Source organism: Somniosus microcephalus, unplaced genomic scaffold (genome assembly GCF_052327205.1).
Source record: "Somniosus microcephalus isolate GS21.2 unplaced genomic scaffold, FLI_Smic_1.0 unresolved_chr7, whole genome shotgun sequence".
Taxonomy (NCBI): domain Eukaryota; kingdom Metazoa; phylum Chordata; class Chondrichthyes; order Squaliformes; family Somniosidae; genus Somniosus; species Somniosus microcephalus.
In genome coordinates, this window is record NW_028225185.1 from 11,749,809 (window position 1) to 11,770,343 (window position 20,535).

Sequence of the window (20,535 nt, forward strand, 5' to 3'; positions counted from 1 at the left end):
GAATAAATTATATCAGTGTTTATCAGGCTCATGTGGAGCAAAAATACCAGCATAGACCTGTTCGGCCGAACGGCTTGTTTCTGTGCTATAGAAACATAGAACAATAGGAGCAGGAGTCGGCCCTTCGAGCCTGCTCCGCCATTCAATATGATCATGGCTGATCCTCTATCTCAATACCATATTCCCGCTCTCTCCCCATAACCCTTGATGCCTTTTGTGTCCAGAAATCTATCTATCTCCTTCTTAAATATATTCAGTGACTTGGCCTCCACAGCCTTCTGTGGTAGAGAATTCCACAGGTTCACCACCCTCTGAGTGAAGAAATTTCTCCTCATCTCAGTCCTAAATGTCCTACCCCGTATCCTGAGACTGTGACCTCTCGTTCTAGACCCCCCCTAGCCAGAGGAAACATCCTCCCTGCATCCAGTCTGTCCAGCCCTGTCAGAATTTTATACGTTTCAATGAGATCCCCTCTCATTCTTCTAAACTCTAGTGAATACAGGCCTAGTCGACCCAATCTCTCCTCATACGACAGTCCTGCCATCCCATGAATCAGTCTGGTGAACCTTCGCTGCACTCCCTCTATGGCAAGTATATCCTTTCTTAGGTAAGGAGACCAAAACTGCACACAGTACTCCAGGTGTGGTCTCACCAAGGCCCTGTGTAACTGTAGTAAGACATCCTTGCTCCTGTACTCAAATCCTCTTGCAATGAAGGCCAACATACCATTTGCCTTCCTAACTGCTTGCTGCACCTGCATGTTTGCTTTCAGTGACTCGATAGATTCGATGAAATTCTGTTCTTCCTCTTCTCTAGCCCTCGTCTTCTCCTTGGTGGGGTTTGGTTTCACGTGTTTGCCCCAGCACCCTCTGTTACCCTGGTGTCCGTTCTTCACGTGCGAGTGTCGGCAGGGAGCGACGGCAGCCACTTGTGACGCGGGAGTCACCGCAGCCCAGCCGTACCACCGAGGGACACCGGATGGCAGCCAGGAGCAGGGAGCCCGGCCGACGTGAATTCTCACTCGCCCCGAAAGCTGCCCCAGCTGAAATCGGCTAACTCGGCACAGGCTGGATGGGGGATGACCTGCTCTGACTGCCTCAGTGCCACACTGGGCAGTGTGTTTCACAGAGCGACATGCATCAGTCATTCATGAAAGAAAGACTTATGAAATAATACTGAGCGGCCTGCGTGTGGCGCTGTCCAGGGAGAGTATAAATACTCGGGCACGGGCCCAGCTTGCGCAGGACATTCTTTAACAGGAACTAGTGAAGGACACAACTAGACCTCCATGTTGTAAATCAGTTGATTAAAGCTTTGTTTAACGCTTAGACCAAGTGCCTAGTAGTTTTCTTACGTCACAGAGTACGTAGAATGTACAGCACAGAAACAGGCCATGCGGCCCAGCTGTTCCACGGTGGTCTTTGTGCTCTACACGAGCCTCCTCCCACCCTACCTCACCTCATCACATCAACATATCCTTCTATTCCTTTCTCCCTCATCGACTTATCCAGCTTCCCCGTAAATGCAACCAGGCCATTCAATGTATCAGGCCGTTCGATGAATCTATACTATTAGCTCTTTAACCTGGGAGCTTCTCGTCCCTCACCACCTTTGGGACCGGACCGGGGGTGGTGGGGAGGTGGCGGGAGAGGACGAGCGACCACTCCTCTAATGCCTCGGGTATAAGAACACAAGAACATAAGAATTAGGAGCAGGAGTCGGCCATTCGACCCCTCGAGCCCGCTCCGCCATTCAATAAGATCACGGCTGATCTTCGACCTCAACTCCACTTTCCCGCCCGATCCCCATATCCGGCGATTCCCCGAGAGTCCAAAAATCTATCGATCTCAGTCTTGAATATACTCGAGGACTGAGCCTCTGGGGTTAGAGAATTCCAAAGATTCACCGCCCTCTGAGTGAAGAAATTCCTCCTCATCTCAGTCCTAAATGTCCAACCCCTTATCCTGAGACTGTGACCCCTGGTTCTAGACTCTCCAGCCAGGGGGGAAACATCCTCCCTGCATCTACCCTGTCAATCCCCCTCAGAATCTTAAATGTTTCAATGAGATCATTTAGGTACAGGAGGAGGCCATTCAGCCCCTCGAGCCTGCTCTGCCATTCGATGAGATCATGGCTGATCTGTGACCTAACTCCATCTACCCGCCTTTGGCCCATATCAGGTCTGGACAGACTAGATGCAGGAAGGATGTTCCCGATGGCGGGGAGTCCAGAACCAGGGGTCACAGTCTAAGGATAAGGGGTAAGCCATTTAGGACTGAGATGAGGAGGAATTTCTTCACCCAGAGAGTGGTGAACCTGTGGAATTCTCTACCACAGAAGGCAGTAGAGGCCAGTTCATTAAATATATTCAAGAAGGAGTTGGATATATTTCTTAAGGCTAAAGGGATCAAGGGATATGGGGAGAAGGCAGGGACAGGGTACTGAATTTGGATGATCAGCCATGATCTCATTGAATGGCGGAGCAGGCTCGAGGGGCCGAATCCTGCTCCTATCTTCTATGTTTCTATCCCTCAATACCTTTGGTTAACAAAAAGCTAAAAATCTCAGATTTAAAATTAACAATTGACCCCGCATCAATTGCCGTTTGCAGAAGAGAGTTCCAAACCTCTACCACCCTTTGGTAGCACGGTGGCATAGTGGTTAGCACTGTTGCCTCACAGCGCCAGGGACCTGGGTTCAAATCCGGCCTCGGGCGACTGTCTGTGTGGAGTTTGCACATTCTCCCCGTGTTTGCGTGGGTTTCCTCCGGGTGCTCCGGTTTCCTCCCACAATCCAAAAAAGATGTGCAGGTTAGGTTGATTGGCCATGATAAAAATTGGCCCTTAGTGTTAGGGGGGATTCAATACGTGGGGTTACGGGGATAGGGCTTGGGTGGGATGGCTGTCGGTGTAGGGACCGGGTGCTAGGGTTTGGATGATCAGCCATGATCTCGTTGAATGGCGGAGCAGGCTCGAAGGGCCGAATCGCCTACTCCTGCTTCTATCTTCTATGTTTCTAAGTGTTTCCTAACTTCACTCCTGAAATGGTGTGGAGATGCCGGTGTTGGACTGGGGCGGACAAATGTAAGAAATCACACAACACCAGGTTATAGTCCAACAGCTTTATTTGAAATCACAAGCTTTCGGAGCGCTGCTCCTTCTTCAGGTGAAGTGGAGAAATGCATAAAGACACAGCATATATAGTCAGAGAATCATGTCAGATGTTTACAGGTAACCTTTCCAACTGCCATTTATCACACCTCGGCAGAGAGATAATCACAGCAGTCAAAGGTGTGAATGGTGTCCAAACAGGTCAGTCACCCCTTGTGACCCCACCTCATTGTTCTTTGATGTAATGTTTCCCTGACTGACCTGTTTGGACACCATTCACACCTTTGACTGCTGTGATTATCTCTCTGCCGAGGTGTGATAAATGGCAGTTGGAAAGATTACCTGTAAACATCTGACATGATTCTCTGACTATATAAGCTGTGTCTTTATGCATTTCTCCACTTCACCTGAAGAAGGAGCAGCGCTCCGAAAGCTTGTGATTTCAAATAAAGCTGTTGGACTATAACCTGGTGTTGTGTGATTTCTTACATTCACTCCTGAAAGGTCTGGCTCTAATTTCTAGACTCTGCCCCCTAGTCCTGGACTCCCCAACCAGCGGAAATAGTTTCTCTCTATCAGTTCCCCTTAATATCCTGAAAGCTTCAATCAGATCGCCCCTTAACCGTCTAAATTCCGGGGAATACAACCCTAGTTTGTGTAATCTCCCCTCGTAACTTAACCCTTGGAGTCCGGCTATCATTCTGGTAAACCTACGCTGCACTCCCTCCAAGGTCAATATATCCTTCCTAAGGAGTGGTGCCCTCACCTCTCATTCTTCTAAACTCCGGCGAGTATCGGCCCAGTCTACTCAGTCTCTCCTCACAGGACAGACCCTCTCATCCCAGGGATCAAGCTGGTGGACTTACTTGTACGCGTCGTACACGTCCTGCTTCGGCAGGCAGGTGTCCGGATGCTCCTCCAGGTGGTTCCGTATCCAGTTGCAAGCGTGCATTTGATCGGCGGTGCTCGAGGGGTACTGGTCGCTGCTGTTGATGCTGGAGCTGCAGGCAAAAAAAAAACCCAGGCACACATCGCGACAGTGAGGAAAAACGGACTGTGACATTCGCAGGGCTCGAGTGCTCCAGGGTAAACCGCGGCCTCAAGCTTTCCGGTGGGAACTGCAAGGGGACGGGACCAAGGTCAATAATAGAACGCAGGCTGGACTGGAATTCAGGAGTGAACCTCAGGGGGTCATGACGGCTGCCACTAGATGTCGCTCGCACACACACACATTATCGTTCAAATGAACCAGAGGAGGAGGATTTTCTTACGCAGCGAGTTGTTGTGATCTGGAACGCGCTGCCTGGAAGGGAGCAGATTCAATAGTGACTTTCAAAAGTGAATTGGATAAATTGTTGAAAAGGAAAGATTTGCAGAGCTGTGGGGAAAGAGGCAGGGGGGGAGTGGGACTAATTGGAGAGCTCTTTCAAAGAGCTGGCACAGGCACGATGGGCCGTGAAGTGGGGAATGAGTTAAAATAAACATCGCTGGTCGCTCACAGAATGCTGTAAGAGAGACAGTTGCTAACATGAAAGACCGCATCCATAAGGAGTGGTCAAGATAACTGACCTTTGAGACTAAAAACAACTCGGTTGAGACAAGGGGCAGGATTTTCACTGGGCCGTGGAGGCGGGACTGGAGGCATGTGGGGGGTTAAAATCCCGAAATCGGGGGGGGGCACGAACCCATCCCGTCCCCAACCCGCCTCCATGCCAGTTTCAAAGGCGGCGGGTACCCGACCCGTGCTGGGAGCCACCTCCCCGAGGCGGGAAGGGGATTAGTGCCAATTAACTGCCTGTTAACAGGTAGTTAACAGGCAGTTTTTAGCCTAATCCCTATTTTTAATGTTGAAGTGTGGGATTCCCGATGGCTCCAAACCACGCCAAGTTAGCGAGGCGGGCCGTCGGGATGAAGGGCTTGGAGGGGTCGAGATGTCCGGTGTTCAGGTGAGTGATGGGTGCATGAGTGCAGAGGTAAGTGTGTTTGGTGTGTGTAAAGTGTTTAAATGAGTTTTACTTACTAATGCAGGCTTCCTTCCTTCAGGTCGCGGGAGTCCCTCATCTCACCGGCACAGAAAGCAGAATGGCCGCGAGCTGTCAAAATCTGCAGCATTCAGCTTTCTGTTCTGGAGAGATCTCTAAATCATCCTGAGAGGAAGGAATTAACCTGGAGTACAGATTGTCAGTGTTTGACAGCTTCAAACGCTGATATTTCATCTGTCAAAAGGTCTTGACAGATGAAATATCAATCTGTGACGTCACCTGTTGCCGGGTGGCCCCTAATTGGCCTGCTGAGCCCGCTGGGCGGGCCCAACAAGGTCAATCAAGTCAAAATCGCGTGGGTTGGCTAGAACTCGATGGAGGCGGGACTACAACCCCCAAAGTTGTAGTCCCGCCTCCTACCCACCTCCTCAATGAAAATCCAGCCCCTGATGTCTAGCCCTTCAGCTGCCCTGAGGGGTTTATTATCTGGGTCACAATGCTTCCAAGTTATCTTTTAATCAGCATTCAGCAGTTTGGGCTAATAATTGAGTATGCAGCTTACACATGTTTACCTTAGGACATGTAACCCAATCCGTGAAGGTGCATGCAGGCCAAGCTCCAATTAGGTTGCGGGAATGAATTGTGCACGAGGCTGCCGTGCTTATTTGAATGTATAAAAATGTAGGGCTTGCTGTAACAATTCGGAGAAGTCTGGCTAAAGACAGAGCAGACTGTCTCCCCACTGGTGTAATAAAGACAACTTGACTAATCGATCTGAAAACCTTGTGTCGAGTGTTGGTTTAAAATACTCCACATCAGGCCGAATGGCCTCCTCCTGTGCTGCAAGGTTCTGTGATTCGTCGAGCCTGTGTGTGTGTGCGTGCGTGACTGACAGGAATCAAGCACAGCAGAAGCAGGATGAAACACACCACCATATTCCAACTGATAGGGTCGGAATGAGGAGAGATTTGAGGATTTGAGGGGAATTTTCTTCACCCAGAAGGTGGTGGGGGCCTGGAACTCACTGCCTGAAAGGGTGGGAGAGGCAGGAACCCTCATCGCATTAAAGAAGTACTTGGATGTGCAGTTGGGATGGTCTAACCTGCAGGGCTACGGACCAAAAGCTGGGATTAGGCTGGATAGCTCTTTGTTGGCTGGTGCGGGCACGGTGGGTCCAAATGGCCTCCTTCCTATGCAAAAGGACATCGACAGGCTAAGTGAGTGGGCAGAAATTTGGCAGATGGAATATAATGTTGGAAAGTGTGAGGTTATGCACTTTGGCAGAAAAAATCAAAGTTATTATCTAAATGGCAAGAAACTGCAAAGTGCGACAGGACAAAGGGATCTGGGGGTCCTGGTGCATGAAACACAGAAGGTTAGTATGCAGGTACAGCAGGTGATCAGGAAGGCCAATGGAATCTTGGCTTTTATTGTAAGGGGGATGGAGTATAAAAACAGGGAAGTCTTGCTGCAGTTATACAGGGTATTGGTGAGGCCACACCTGGAATACTGCGTACAGTTTTGGTTTCCATATTTAAGAAAAGATATACTTGCTCTCGAGGCAGTTCAGAGAAGGTTCACTCGGTTGATTCCGGAGATGAGGGGGTTGACGTATGAGGAAAGGTTGAGTAGGTTGGGCCTCTACTCATTGGAGTTCAGAAGAATGAGAGGCGATCTTATCGAAACATATAAGATTGTGAGGGGGCTTGATCGGGTGGATGCGGGGAGGATGTTTCCACTGATGGGTGAGACTAGGACTAGGGGGCATAATCTTAGAATAAGGGGCTGCCCTTTCAAAACTGAGATGAGGAGAAACTTCTTCACTCAGGAGGGTAGTAAATCTATGGAATTTTCTACCTCAGAGAGCTGTGGAAGCTGCGACATGAAATAAATTTAAAACGGAGATAGACAGTTTCCTAGCAGATAAGGGAATTAGGGGTTACGGGGAGAGGGCAGGGAAGTTGACGTGAGTCTAGGTTCGGATCAGCCATGATCCTATTGAATGGCGGAGCAGGCCCGAGGGGCCGTATGGCCTACTCCTGCTCCTGCTTCTTATGTTCTTATGTTCTGTGCTGTAACTTTCTATTGATTCTATATGAGAGCATCTGCACGTGGCGATTTAAGGTGCCACAACTTCCCATTTGGGAGCGCCGGCTCTCGATACGGGCGGGGGGGGGGTGGGAATACTGCAGATGAAACTCAATCTATTAAAACGTGCGAGGGCTGTGCGTGGTGGGATGAACAATTCAAGTGGACTCTTGTGAATATTTGGCAAGGCACCTCGGAATTTAGAGCGAGGGGTTTTCAACTCTCCGAACGCTGGCCGCTCCGGTTCAACACAATTTTCCACATCTTGCTGCTAAATACCTTTTGTCTCCATGGCTGGGGCCAGAAGGGAGCTGTAGGTAGAGGTAGAGCTTCTCGGTGTCTGAAAACCCTTTGACTTCTTGCTGTAAACAAATTGAGAGGAAGAAGAAAGATTAATGCCAAGTCTTCCATTAAAGGCTCCGAATCTGCTCGGTACCTTCAAAAGATCTATTCTCATTATATAAAGGTACCGTTGCAGCCCCCTAGACAGATTAGAGGTTGCAGGTGCTCTCCAGTGTGGCAGTGAACGAGAAGGTCCCAGATCTGAGCCCTGGTTTGGGCTGAGATAGTCAGGTACAGCAAGGGCAGCAGTTGGGGGTGACGCTGTTGGCCTTGGCTCAGTGGGCCACACTCTCACCTCAAGAGTCAGATAGGTTATGGGTTCGAGTCCCACTCCAGAGACTTGAGCCCATAATTTAGGCTGACGCTCCAGGGCAGTACTGAGGGAGTGCCGCACTGTCGGAGGGGGCGGTACTGAGGGAGCGCCGCATTGTCGGAGGGGCAGTACTGAGGGAGCGCCGCACTGTCGGAGGGGCAGTACTGAGGGAGCACCGCACTGTCGGAGGGGCAGTACTGAGGGAGCGCCGCACTGTCGGAGGGGCGGTATTGAGGGAGCACCGCACTGTCGGAGGGGCGGTACTGAGGGAGCAGCGCACTGTCGGAGGGTCAGTACTGAGGGAGCGCCGCACTGTCGGAGGGGCAGTACTGAGGGAGCGCCGCACTGTCGGAGGGGCAGTACTGAGGGAGCGCCGCACTGTCGGAGGGGCAGTACTGAGGGAGCGCCGCACTGTCGGAGGGGCAGTACTGAGGGAGCGCCGCACTGTCGGAGGGGTAGTACTGAGGGAGCGCCGCACTGTCGGAGGAGCGGTACTGAGGGAGCGCCGCACTGTCGGAGGGGCAGTACTGAGGGAGCGCCGCACTGTCAGAGGGGCAGTACTGAGGGAGCGCCGCACTGTCGGAGGGGCGGTACTGAGGGAGCGCCGCACTGTCGGAGGGGCGGTACTGAGGGAGCGCCGCACTGTCGGAGGGGCGGTACTGAGGGAGCGCCGCACTGTCGGAGGGGCAGTACTGAGGGAGTGCCGCACTGTCGGAGGGGCCGTCTTTCGGCTGAGACGTTAACCCGAGGCCCCACCTGCTCTCTCGGGTGGACGTAAAAGATCCCACGGCCACTATTGGAAGAAGAGCAGGGGGAGTTCTCCCCGGTGTCCTGGGGCCAATATTTATCCCTCAACCAACATCACTAAAAACAGATGATCTGGTCATTATCACATTGCTGTTTGTGGGAGCTTGCTGTGCTCAAATTGGCTGCCGCGTTTCCTACATTACAACACTTCAAAAAAAGTACCCTATTGCGCTTTGGGGTTGCCCTGAGGATGTGAAAGGCACTATATAAATGCAAGTTGTTACTTAGTAGAATTTATATAACTGACACAGTTAGAAAGAGGGAGCAATTTGCTTTCTGAAATAAAACGTCCCTCGCCAATTGTGTGCTGCCTTTTCTGAAGGCATGGACTGCTTGCGCTCGCTGGTGCCTGTCCCCAACTGGCCATTATTATTGGCGTACTGGCAGGCTATTTGACTGTGGAGGGGCCATCACGACGGGATTCCAGAGCTTGGGGGCTTGGCAGTTGAAGCCACCGCGGCTCCCGCCTTGGTTACATGGGCTAACAATTGAATCTTTCAGCGCCCCGGAAATTGAGGGGTCGCGCCCCAAGAGGGAAGCGTGGGGGCTACTAGAAGCGCCCCGCCTCCCTCTTGGGGCGCTGCGAGGGAATATCGCGGTACTGCAGGCCTTCCTCCCCTTCTTAAAGGGGAGGGGCCTTGCGCAGCGCGACCCGGGGCCCAGCTGGGACACCGGGGATCGGGAGTGCCGGCAAAAGAGAAGTGCCGGGCTCAGGGAGCGCAGCCGGCGCTCAGCGGCGGGGGAGGGGGGGGTGTGTGCTCAGGCGGCCAGCAACAAAAATGGCCGCCCCGCACCTCACCTTTTAATAGCGCCTCCCCGGCCACATAGCGTCCGGTGGTACGTCAGGGGGTGCTCCCGAAGATCGCGAGCGGGGCGCTGTGCGCGGTGATGACGCCGCTAACCTCCCGCTGAATTTCGCGGGAGGCATTGGCAGGGCCGCGCCCCGGGGCGCTAGTTGCTTTGCGCCCCGTTAGCACCCTCTTGGGGCACTAACGGGAGGCGCAAAGCAACCGAATTTGCCCCCCGCATATCCCTTAATGCCCTCGCCCACCTGCTCTCCTATCCAGCAGGAAGGAAACGAAATACAAGACGTCAAAGTGGGGGAAAGAGGGTGACGTGAATCAGTCATTCATGAAAGAAAGACTTATGAAATAATACTGGGCGGCCTGCGGGTGGCGCTGTCCAGGGAGAGTATAAATACTCGGGCAGGGGCCCAGCTTGCTCAGGACATTCTTAACAGGAACTAGTGAAGGACACAACTAGACCTCCATGTTGTAAAACAGTTGATTAAAGCTTTGTTTAACGCTTAGACCAAGTGCCTAGTAGTTTCCTTACATCAGCGGGTATAAAATAGGACAAGCACTTACCAGAACATTGTCCACTTTCGACTGAACATTTTTGCTGCAGGAGACAAAGACAGAGAACGCGGGTTAACTGGCATCTCGGTGCGTGCAGCGCTGATTAGGGTGGCAGGGCACCGAAATCCAGCAGGGCTAGCGGAGTTTGCAATACAGCGAGTTCCTGATTTCAGGAGATGACAATGGTAGACCCTGTCCGTCTCTCTCCCACCCTCCCCACCACCTCCCCGATTCCCCCCCCTCTTGCGCCGCCTCCCGACTCTCCCGGTGTTGCGGGCACACTGCGCTGGTCCCGGACGGGAGGATTGCCTGTGACGTTGTTTGGGGGCGGGGGGGGGAGGGCGGGCAGGAAATCGAGGGAAGCCTATCCCGGGTGGATGGGAGCTCTCGCAAGGTACGATACGGGCAGGTGTTGCGTTGAGGCCAGACGTTTGCCTACATAAGAACATAAGGACATAAGAAGTAGGAGCAGGAGTAGGCCATATGGCCCCTCGGGCCTGCTCCGCCATTGGATCATGGCTGATCCGAACCTAGACTCACGTCCACTTCCCTGCCTGCTCCCCGTAACCCCTAATTCCCATATCTGCTAGGAAACTGTCTATCTCCGTTTTAAATTTATTTAATGTTGCAGCTTCCACAGCTCTCTGGGGTAGCAAATTCCATAGATTTACTACCCTCTGAGTGAAGAAGTTTCTCCTCATCTCAGTTTTGAAAGGGCAGCCCCTTATTCTAAGATTATGCCCCCTAGTTCTAGTCTCACCCATCAGTGGAAACATCCTCCCCGCATCCACCCGATCAAGCCCCCTCACAATCTTACATGTTTCGATAAGATCGCCTCTCATTCTTCTGAACTCCAATGAGTAGAGGCCCAACCTACTCAACCTTTCCTCATACGTCAACCCCCTCATCTCTGGAATCAACCGAGTGAACCTTCTCTGAACCGCCTCGAGAGCAAGTATATCTTTTCTTAAATATGGAAACCAAAACTGTACGCAGTATTCCAGGTGTGGCCTCACCAATACCCTGTATAACTGCAGCAAGACTTCCCTGTTTTTATACTCCATCCCCCTTGCAATAAAAGCCAAGATTCCATTCGCCTTCCTGATCACCTGCTGCACCTGCATACTAACCTTCTGTGTTTCATGCACCAGGACCCCCAGATCCCTTTGTACTGTAGCACTTTGCAGTTTCTCTCCATTTAGATAATAACTTGCTCTTTGATTTTTTCTGCCAAAGTGCATAACCTCACACTTTCCAACATTATATTTCATCTGCCAAATCTCTGCCCACTCACTTAGCCTGTCTATGTCCTTTTGCAGGTTTTTTATGTCCTCCTCACTCACTGCTTTCCCTCCCATCTTTGTATCGTCGGCAAACTTGGATATGTTGCACTCGGTCCCCTCCTCCAAATCATTACAAGGGTCAGGGGTCCAGCAGAGGTAAAGTCAATGTTCCAACGAAGCTCAACGTAAGCTCGAGGAACAGCACCTCATCTTTCGATTAGACACTTTACAGCCCTCTGGACTCAACACTGAGTTCAACAATTTCAGACTATAACCCCTGCTCCCATTTTTCAGGCTGTTTATGAGTCTGCCATCCCCATTTGCAACATTTCATCTCTCCTGCCTTCTACCCTAGCACAGAATATTCCTTCAATTCCTTCCTACCCTACCCTCCCCCTTTCCCTGCCTCTGCAACTGCTTAATATCTGTTACATCTCCAGCCTTCTCCAGTTCTGACGAAGGGTCCCAGACCTGAAACGTTAACTCTGTTTCTCGCTCCACGGATGCTGCCTGGCCTGCTGAGCGCTTCCCAGCATTTTCTGTTGTCATAATGGGGCAGTAATTCCTCCCCAAACGCGTGGGTACGGAAGGGGTACTCACGCGTCTGGCCGGAGGAAATGCCGGTTTTCAGCATGCACAGCGCATGCGCTGAAAACCGGCATTTCCTCTCCTCTAACCCAAGAGGTGAAGAGGCTAGCGCGTGCGCTGTAGGGGGCAGCGCGTGCGTCTTGGATTTCCTGTGTTTTGGGGGATTTGCGCATGTCTAAAGGCCTCCGGTCTTTACGCTTGTAAAAAGCACACGTAAGTATTTATTTTTACAGGTAAGTGGTGTTGTAGTGCAATTTAGAATTTTTTTTCCCACAGGTTTATTATTTTAAAGAATCTACAATAAGGTAAGTTTAGTTTTAGACCCTTTTTATTAAAAATTTATTTTTTTCAAAAAAAAAAATTGTTTAAATTATTTTTTTTAACTTATTGATACTTAATTGAATGATTGGGATGTTTTTTAAAATTTTATTTAAAGTTTAAGTAGTGTTTTGGGGTGCAGTACTTCTCATGAGTTTGACAGTTCTTACTCTCAAACTTATGAATGAACCTTCCCCTCCCCTGATTGGCTGAACAGTGCTCACCTGATCCCAGCCGGCACATCGCACAAACTACGCCGCTGGGTCAGGTTAGCACAGCGCGCCGACATCAGAACCGGGCCACTGACAGGAAATCCACTGCGGGCCAGGTTTCAGATGTCGGCGCGCAGGGTGAGCGCACATCGGGGGCTTGCACGCGCGGCAAGCCCCCGACACCAAGTTCTGGGCCGTTAGAGGTAAAGTCAGGCCGCGCAGCGAGATACTGAGTGTCACCTTCAAGGAGCGTGGGCCCTCTGATTCTGGGCACTTGTACCAGGGCAGAGGGCATCCGCTCTGAGGTGCATCCGCCTGGTAAGGGTGCGGCCGAAGCTGGAATGCTTAACATGGGCAGATCCATCTGTGGTGCGCCGAGGGTCCAACGGTACATAGAAACAGAGAAGATAGGAGCAGGAGTCGGCCATTCGGCCCCTCGAGCCTGCTCCGCCATTCAATGAGGTCATGTCTGATCATCCAAATTCAGTACCCTGTCCCTGCTTTCTCCCCATATCCCTTGATCCCTTTAGCCTTAAGAAATATATCTAACTCCTTCTTGAATATATTTAATGAATTGGCCTCAACTGCCTTGTGTGGTAGAGAATTCCACAGGTTCACCACCCTCTGGGTGAAGAAATTCCTCCTCATCTCTGTCCTAAATGGCCGACCCCTTATCCTTAGACTGTGACCCCTGGTTCTGGACTCCCCCGCCATCGGGAACATCCTTCCTGCATCTAGTCTGTCTAGTCCTGTTAGAATTTTATAAGTTTCAATGAGATCCCCTCTCATTCTTCTGAACTCCAGCGAATATAAGCCCAATCGACCCAATCTCTCTTCATACGTCATTCCTGCCATCCCAGGTATCAGTCTGGTGAATCTTCGCTGCACTCCCTCCATGGCAAGAACATCCTTCCTCAGATAAGGCGACCAAAACTGAACACAATACTCAAGGTGTGGTCTCACCAAGGCCCTGTACAACTGCAGCAAGACATCCTTGCTCCTGTACTCGAATCCTCTCGCTATGAAGGCCAACATACCATTTGCCTTCTTAACCGCCTGCTGCACCTGCATGCTTACTGTGCTGCTCTCGAACATCGCTACTAAAACAGCGCATCGAGGATCCAATCCTTAGGGGAACCTCACACCCCCTGTCGGTGTCTCCCACTGCCCGAGGGGAGAGGGGAACCGGAGCGTACCACGTCAGAGGACTCACGGACACGCTTGGGGGGGGGTGGGCAGGATGGGGGGGGTTGGTGCGCTGTGCTGAACGCTGCTCAAACCGCCTCTCACGTGATGCTGCCCTTGATCTTGTGCAGGAGGGTGCTGGGCTCTGTGTCCACCGCCTCCGGATCCGCCGGGGTCAGGCTCCCTCGCTTCGAAATCTGCAGCTCAGCCTCCTCCTCCTCCATGGGATCCGGTCTCTAGGAGAAACAACAGGAGACGGTGCCGCTGAGAGAGAGAGAGAAGACTGAAGGGATCTGACGTAATAAAACTCACTACGCACTTGGTTCGAGCATAAAGCAAGGCTTTAATCAACTTGTTTCAGAACATGGAGGTCTAGTCGCACTTCACTAGTTCCTGTCTTACAAAATGTCCCTGTGCAAGCTGGGCCCACGCCCGAGTATTTATACTCCTTGGACGGCGCCACCAGCTGGCCGTCCAGCGTTATTTCATGAGTATTTCTTATGATGATCAGATTTATAACAGGATCCTTCACACTACAGGCTGCTGGTCGAGCTTGCCCCGAGCGGGCTTGGCTTTGGGTCGAGCCTCACGCTTTTCTGCAGCAGTTAATAAAACTTTTATTTACACACTTTTACTCTGCCATTTTATTTAAACTTGGCTTGTATTCCCTTGAATATACAACTCAACAATGATTCCCCCCCCCCAGCCCCGTGATTTGATAGGAGGTGTACCAGATTATGACGGGTTTGGATAGGCTATACGGGGAAAGGCTGTCCCCACTAGTAGTACAAGGACTAGGGGACACAGATTTAAGGTTTTGGGCAAGAGATACAGGGGGGGGATGTGAGGAAAAACTTTTTTACGCAGCGAGTGGTGAGGACCTGGAACTCGCTGCCGACGGAAGTGGTGGAAGCGGAGACACTCGATGTTTCCAAGGGGAGACTGGATAGACACTTGAGGGAAATAAACTTGCAGGGCTACGGGGATAGAGCGGGGGAATGGGACTGACTGGATCGCTCTACAGAGAGCCGGCACAGACTCGATGGGCCGAATGGCCTCCTTCTGTGCCGTTATGATTCTGTAACTCTGTGACGTCTTTGACCGAGTTTTTGGTCGCCTGTTCTAATATCTCCTTATGTGGTTCGGTGTCAAATTTTGTCCGATTTACGCTCCTGAAGCGCCTTGGGACGTTCTACTATGGGAGCTTGCTGTGCACAAATCGGCTGCCGAGTTTCCCACATTACAACAGTGACCACACTTCAAAAAAAGTACTTCATTGGCTGTAAAGCGCTTTGGGATGTCCTGAGGTCATGAAAGGCGCTGGAGAAATGCGAGTCTTTCTTTTTCTTGATGGCTCCATTAGGACAACTGGCATATATGTCAGCTGTGGCTCAGTGGGTAGATCTCTCTCTCTCGCCTCGGAGTCGAAGGTTCTGGGTGCAATCCCACTCCAGAGACCTGAGCTTATAATCAAGGCCAACACTCCCAGAGCAGTACTGAGGGAGCGCCGCACTGTCGGAGGGGCAGTACTGAGGGAGCGCCGCACTGTCGGAGGGGCGGTACTGAGGGAGCGCCGCACTGTCGGAGGGGCGGTACTGAGGGAGCGCCGCACTGTTGGAGGGGCGGTACTGAGGGAGCGCCGCACTGTCGGAGGGGCAGCGCTGAGGGAGCGCCGCACTGTCGGAGGGGCGGTACTGAGGGAGTGCCGCACTGTCGGAGGGGCAGTACTGAGGGAGCGCCGCACTGTCGGAGGGGCGGTACTGAGGGAGTGCCGCACTGTCGGAGGGGCAGTACTGAGGGAGAGCCGCACTGTCGGAGGGGCGGTACTGAGGGAGCGCCACACTGTCGGAAGGGCAGTACTGAGGGAGCGCCGCACTGTCGGAGGGGCAGTACTGAGGGAACGCCGCACTGTCGGAGGGGCAGTACTGAGGGAGCGCCGCACTGTCGGAAGGGCAGTACTGAGGGAGTGCCGCACTGTCGGAGGGGCAGTACTGAGGGAGAGCCGCACTGTCGGAGGGGCGGTACTGAGGGAGCGCCGCACTGTCGGAGGGGCGGTACTGAGGGAGCGCCGCACTGTCGGAGGGGCAGTACTGAGGGAGCGCCGCACTGTCAGAGGGGCAGTACTGAGGGAGCGCCGCACTGTCAGAGGGGCAGTACTGAGGGAGCGCCGCACTGTCGGAGGGGCAGTACTAAGGGAGCGCCGCACTGTCGGAGGGGCGGTACTAAGGGAGTGCCGCACTGTCGGAGGGGCAGTGCTGAGAGAGCGCCGCACTGTCGGAGGGGTGTTACTGAGGGAGTGCCACACTGTCAGAGGTGCCATCGTTCAGATGAGACATTAAACCGAGGCCCCGACTGTCCTCTCGGGTGGAAGTAAAAGATCCCACGGCCACGATTGGAAGAAGAGCAGGGGGGAGTTCTCCCCGGTGTCCTGGGACCAATATTTATCCCTCAACCAACATCACTAAAACAGATGATCCGATCATTATCACATTGCTGTTTGTGGGAGCTTGCTGTGCGCAAACTGGGGCTGCCGCATTTCCTACAACAGTGACTGCACTTCAAAAGTACTTCATTGGCTGTAAAGCGCTTTGAGACGTCCGGTGGTTGTGAAAGGCGCTTTTTAAGGACATATAAGAAATAGGAGCAGGAGTCGGCCATTCGGCCCGTCGAGCCTGCTCCGCCATTCAATAAGATCATGGCTGATCTGATCTTGGCCTCAACTCCACTTCCCCGCCCGCGCCCCATAACCCGCGACTCCTTTATCGTTCAAAAACCTGTCGACCTAATGACCCAGCCTCCACGGCTCTCTGGGGCAGAGAATTCCACAGATTTACGACCCTCTGAGAGAAGAAATTCCTCCTCATCTCCGTTCTAAAAGGGCGACCCTTTATTCTGAAACTGTGCCCCCGAGTTCTAGATTCCCCCACGAGGGGAAACATCCTCTCAGCATCTACCCTGTCGAGCCCCCTCAGAACCTTATATGTTTCAATAAGATCCCCTCTCATTCTTCTAAACTCCAATGAGTATCGGCCCAACCTGCTCAACCTTTCCTCATAAGACAACCCCCTCATTTCAGGAATCAACCGTGTGAACCTTCCAGGATGATTTGGACAGGTTGGGTGATTGGGCAGATGCAGTATAACGTGGATAAATGCGAGGTTATCCACTTTGGTGTCAAAAACAGGAAGGCAGATTATTATCTGAACGGCAATAGATTGGGAGAAGGGGAAGTGCAACGAGACCTGGGTGTCCTTGTGCACCAGTCGCTGAAGGTAAGCATGCAGGTGCAGCAGGCGGTTAAGAAGGCAAATGGTATGTTGGCCTTCGTAGCGAGAGGGTTCGAGTACAGTAACAAGGATGTCTTGCTGCAGTTGTACAGGGCCTTGGTGAGACCACACCTTGAGTATTGTGTGCAGTTTTGGTCGCCTTATCTGAGGAAGGATGTTCTTGCCATGGAGGGAGTGCAGCGAAGATTCACCAGGCTGATACCTGGGATGGCAGGAATGACGTATGAGGAGAGATTGTGTCGATTGGGCTTGTACTCGCTGGAGTTTAGAAGAATGAGAGGGGATCTCATTGAAACTTATAAAATTCTAACAGGACTAGACAGATTAGATGCAGGAAGGATGTTCCCGATGGCGGGGGAGTCCAGAACCAGGGGTCACAGTCTAAGGTTAAGGGGTAAGCCATTTAGGACTGAGATGAGGAGGAATTTCTTCACCCAGAGAGTGGTGAACCTGTGGAATTCTCTACCACAGAAGGCAGTGGAGGCCAATTCATTAAATATATTCAAGAAGGAGTTGGATATATTTCTTAAGGCTAAAGGGATCAATGGGTATGGGGAGAAAGCAGGGACAGGGTACTGAATTTGGATGATCAGCCATGATCTCATTAAATGGCGGAGCAGGCTCGAGGGGCCGAATGGCCGACTCCTGCTCCTATCTTCTATGTTTCTATGTTTTAAAAGGGCGACTCCTTATTCTGAAACTGTGCCCCCGAGTTCTAGATTCCCCCACGAGGGGAAACATCCTCTCAGCATCTACCCTGTCGAGCCCCCTCAGAATCTTATATGTTTCAATAAGATCCCCTCTCATTCTTCTAAACCCCAATGAGTATCGGCCCAACCTGCTCAACCTTTCCTCATAAGACAACCCCTTCATCTCAGGAATCAACCTCGTGAACCTTCAATGAACTGCCTATAAAAAGCTAGACTCTCTTATCTTATCAGTGTCAGCTGTGGCTCAGTTGGTAGTACACTTGCTTCTAAGTCAGACAGGTCATGGGTTCAAGTCCCACTCCAGAAACTTGAGCACATAAAAGTTAGGCTGGCACTCCAGTGCAGTGATGAAGGAGCGCCGCACTGTTGGAGGGGCGGTACTGAGGAATCGCCGCACTGTCGGAGGGGCGGTACTGAGGGAGTGCCGCACTGTCGGAGGGGCGGTACTGAGGGAGTGCCGCACTGTCGGAGGGGCAGTACTGAGGGAGCGCCGCACTGTCGGAGGGGCAGTACTGAGGGAGCGCCGCACTGTCGGAGGGGCGGTACTGAGGAATCGCCGCACTGTCGGAGGGGCGGTACTGAGGGAGTGCCGCACTGTCGGAGGGGCGGTACTGAGGAATCGCCGCACTGTCAGAGGGGCAGTACTGAGGGAACGCCGCACTGTCGGAGGGGCGGTACTGAGGGAGCGCCGCACTGTCGGAGGGGCGGTACTGAGGGAGCACCGCACTGTCGGAGGGGCGGTACTGAGGGAGCGCCGCACTGTCGGAGGGGCGGTACTGAGGGAGCACCGCACTGTCGGAGGGGCGGTACTGAGGGAGCGCCGCACTGTTGGAGGGGCGGTACTGAGGAATCGCCGCACTGTCGGAGGGGCGGTACTGAGGGAGTGCCGCACTGTCGGAGGGGCGGTACTGAGGAATCGCCGCACTGTCAGAGGGGCAGTACTGAGGGAACGCCGCACTGTCGGAGGGGCGGTACTGAGGGAGCGCCGCACTGTCGGAGGGGCGGTACTGAGGGAGCACCGCACTGTCGGAGGGGCGGTACTGAGGGAGCGCCGCACTGTTGGAGGGGCGGTACTGAGGGAGCACCGCACTGTCGGAGGGGCGGTACTGAGGGAGCGCCGCACTGTTGGAGGGGCAGTACTGAGGAATCGCCGCACTATCGGAGGGGCGGTACTGAGGGAGCGTAGCACTGTCGGAGGGGCGGTACTGAGGGAGTGCCACACTGTCGGAGGGGCGGTACTGAGGGAGTGCCGCACTGTCGGAGGGGCGGTACTGAGGGAGCACCGCACTGTCGGAGGGGCGGTACTGAGGGAGCGCCACACTGTCGGAGGGCCAGGACTGAGGAAGCTCCGCACTGTCGGAGGGGCGGTACTGAGGGAGCGCCGCACTGTCGGAGGGGCAGTACTGAGGAATCGCCGCACTGTCGGAGGGGCGGTCCTGAGGGAGCGCCACACTGTCGGAGGGGCGGTACTGAGGGAGCGCCACACTGTCGGAGGGGCGGTACTGAGGGAGCGCCACACTGTCGGAGGGGCGGTACTGAGGGAGCGCCACACTGTCGGAGGGGCGGTACTGAGGGAGCGCCACACTGTCGGAGGGGCGGTACTGAGAGGGCACCGTCTTTCGGATGAGACAGTAAACCGAGGCCCCGTCTGCTCTCTCAGGTGGATGTAAAAGATCCCGCGGGCGCTATTTCGAAGAAGAGTTATTCCTGGGGCCAGCGCCTTTCACGACCACCTCAGGACGTCCCAAAGCGCTTTACAGCCAAAGAAATAGTTTTTTGAAGTGTGGTCACGGGGGAAACGCAGCAGCCCCAATTTGTGCACAGCAATGCGATGCTGACCAGATTGTGTGTTTCTTTCTCTGAACTGCCAAGTCTTCCTTTAATCTTACATTTTTTTTTTGTGTGTGTTGCTTTTGAAAAAGTGTGTGGGCAGGTGCGGGGCTCGAACCCTCTAACCAAGAGTGCCAATACACAAAAGAGTAAGGGGGTGCGGGCGAACCCACTGAGCCACCGACCAGGTGGTCCAGCGCTTGAGTGACAGGTTGGAAGCTCGCAGGTAGAGAGGAGGGGGCGGGGCCAGAGCATTGGCCCCCTAGAGGGTGGGTCAGGGTATTGGGGTCAGCGATCGGGGGAGAGGGGGGTCAGGGGATTGAGCCAATTGCACCGACCCCCCTCTCCACTCAGGCCTACCCCGGCCGCCATTACCATACACACACACACTCCCACCCTTAGCAACCCTCTCCCCTCACACACCCTCTCATACACCTCCCCACAGCATAAATAACCTCCTTGATTTCCCCCCCATCTCCGACCATTACAAAAAAAACAATCTTTATATATATTTAATACCTTAATAACTTACTCGGCCTCGGCCTCTGGAGTCCTGCCCCCCGCGGCCACTCCGATTGGTCAATCCCCCGCCGGAAGTGCTCGCTCCGCTCTCCCATTGGCTGGCCGCGCCGTCAATCAGGCGCGCCATGTCAACGTTAGTCCTCCCTCCCCTCACCAACTTTCAAAATCTCCAGTCGGTTTTCTTTTCACATCAATCACCCCCCAAAAAAATTCCTTCCTCATAATTCTTTTTTTTCCCCTCATTTTATTATTTTGTTCTTTTTTTGAGAGAAAAAAAAATCGTTAAAAAATACTGTTTGCCCGTCAACCAAACTTGCTGGGAAACTCCCGCCCCCCCTCTTTTCCGGCGCTCCGATTGGATAGCCGGAGGAGGCGGGATGCGGACGCCGGCTTCTGATTGGACGCGGCCCATGTCAATCGGGATAGCCAGCAGGTTAGGGTTCGGGGGGAGTGCGCCTTCAATCGGCGCTGCGCGGTCCCGCCCCCCCTCTCTTTCCGGCGCTCCGATTGGATAGTCGGAGGAGGCGGGGTGCGGATGCCGGCTTCTGATTGGACACGGCCCATGTCAATCGGGAAAGCCAGCAGGTTAGGAGTTCGAGT

The 20,535-nt window shown here is 53.1% G+C and overlaps 1 protein-coding gene across 2 annotated transcripts in view; it reads right to left on the bottom strand.

The window, feature by feature from the left end:
- rfx5 (regulatory factor X, 5) overlaps positions 1 to 20,077 on the bottom strand; it is a 44,417-nt gene extending 24,340 nt beyond the window's left edge. The window contains exons 1-5 of one of the 2 annotated variants that reach the window (XM_085978648.1): positions 19,946 to 20,077; positions 13,692 to 13,822; positions 10,010 to 10,043; positions 7,460 to 7,542; positions 3,977 to 4,111 (exon numbers count right to left, since the gene is read on the bottom strand). In XM_085978648.1, the coding sequence (XP_085834774.1) occupies positions 3,977 to 4,111; positions 7,460 to 7,542; positions 10,010 to 10,043; positions 13,692 to 13,822; positions 19,946 to 20,062 (500 nt within the window). In that variant the 5' untranslated portion in view covers positions 20,063 to 20,077. Of the gene's footprint in view, positions 1 to 3,976; positions 4,112 to 7,459; positions 7,543 to 10,009; positions 10,044 to 13,691; positions 13,823 to 19,932 lie in introns of both variants that reach the window. The other variant, XM_085978649.1, reaches the window with a different exon arrangement.
- Between the last annotated feature and the right edge of the window lie 458 nt (positions 20,078 to 20,535).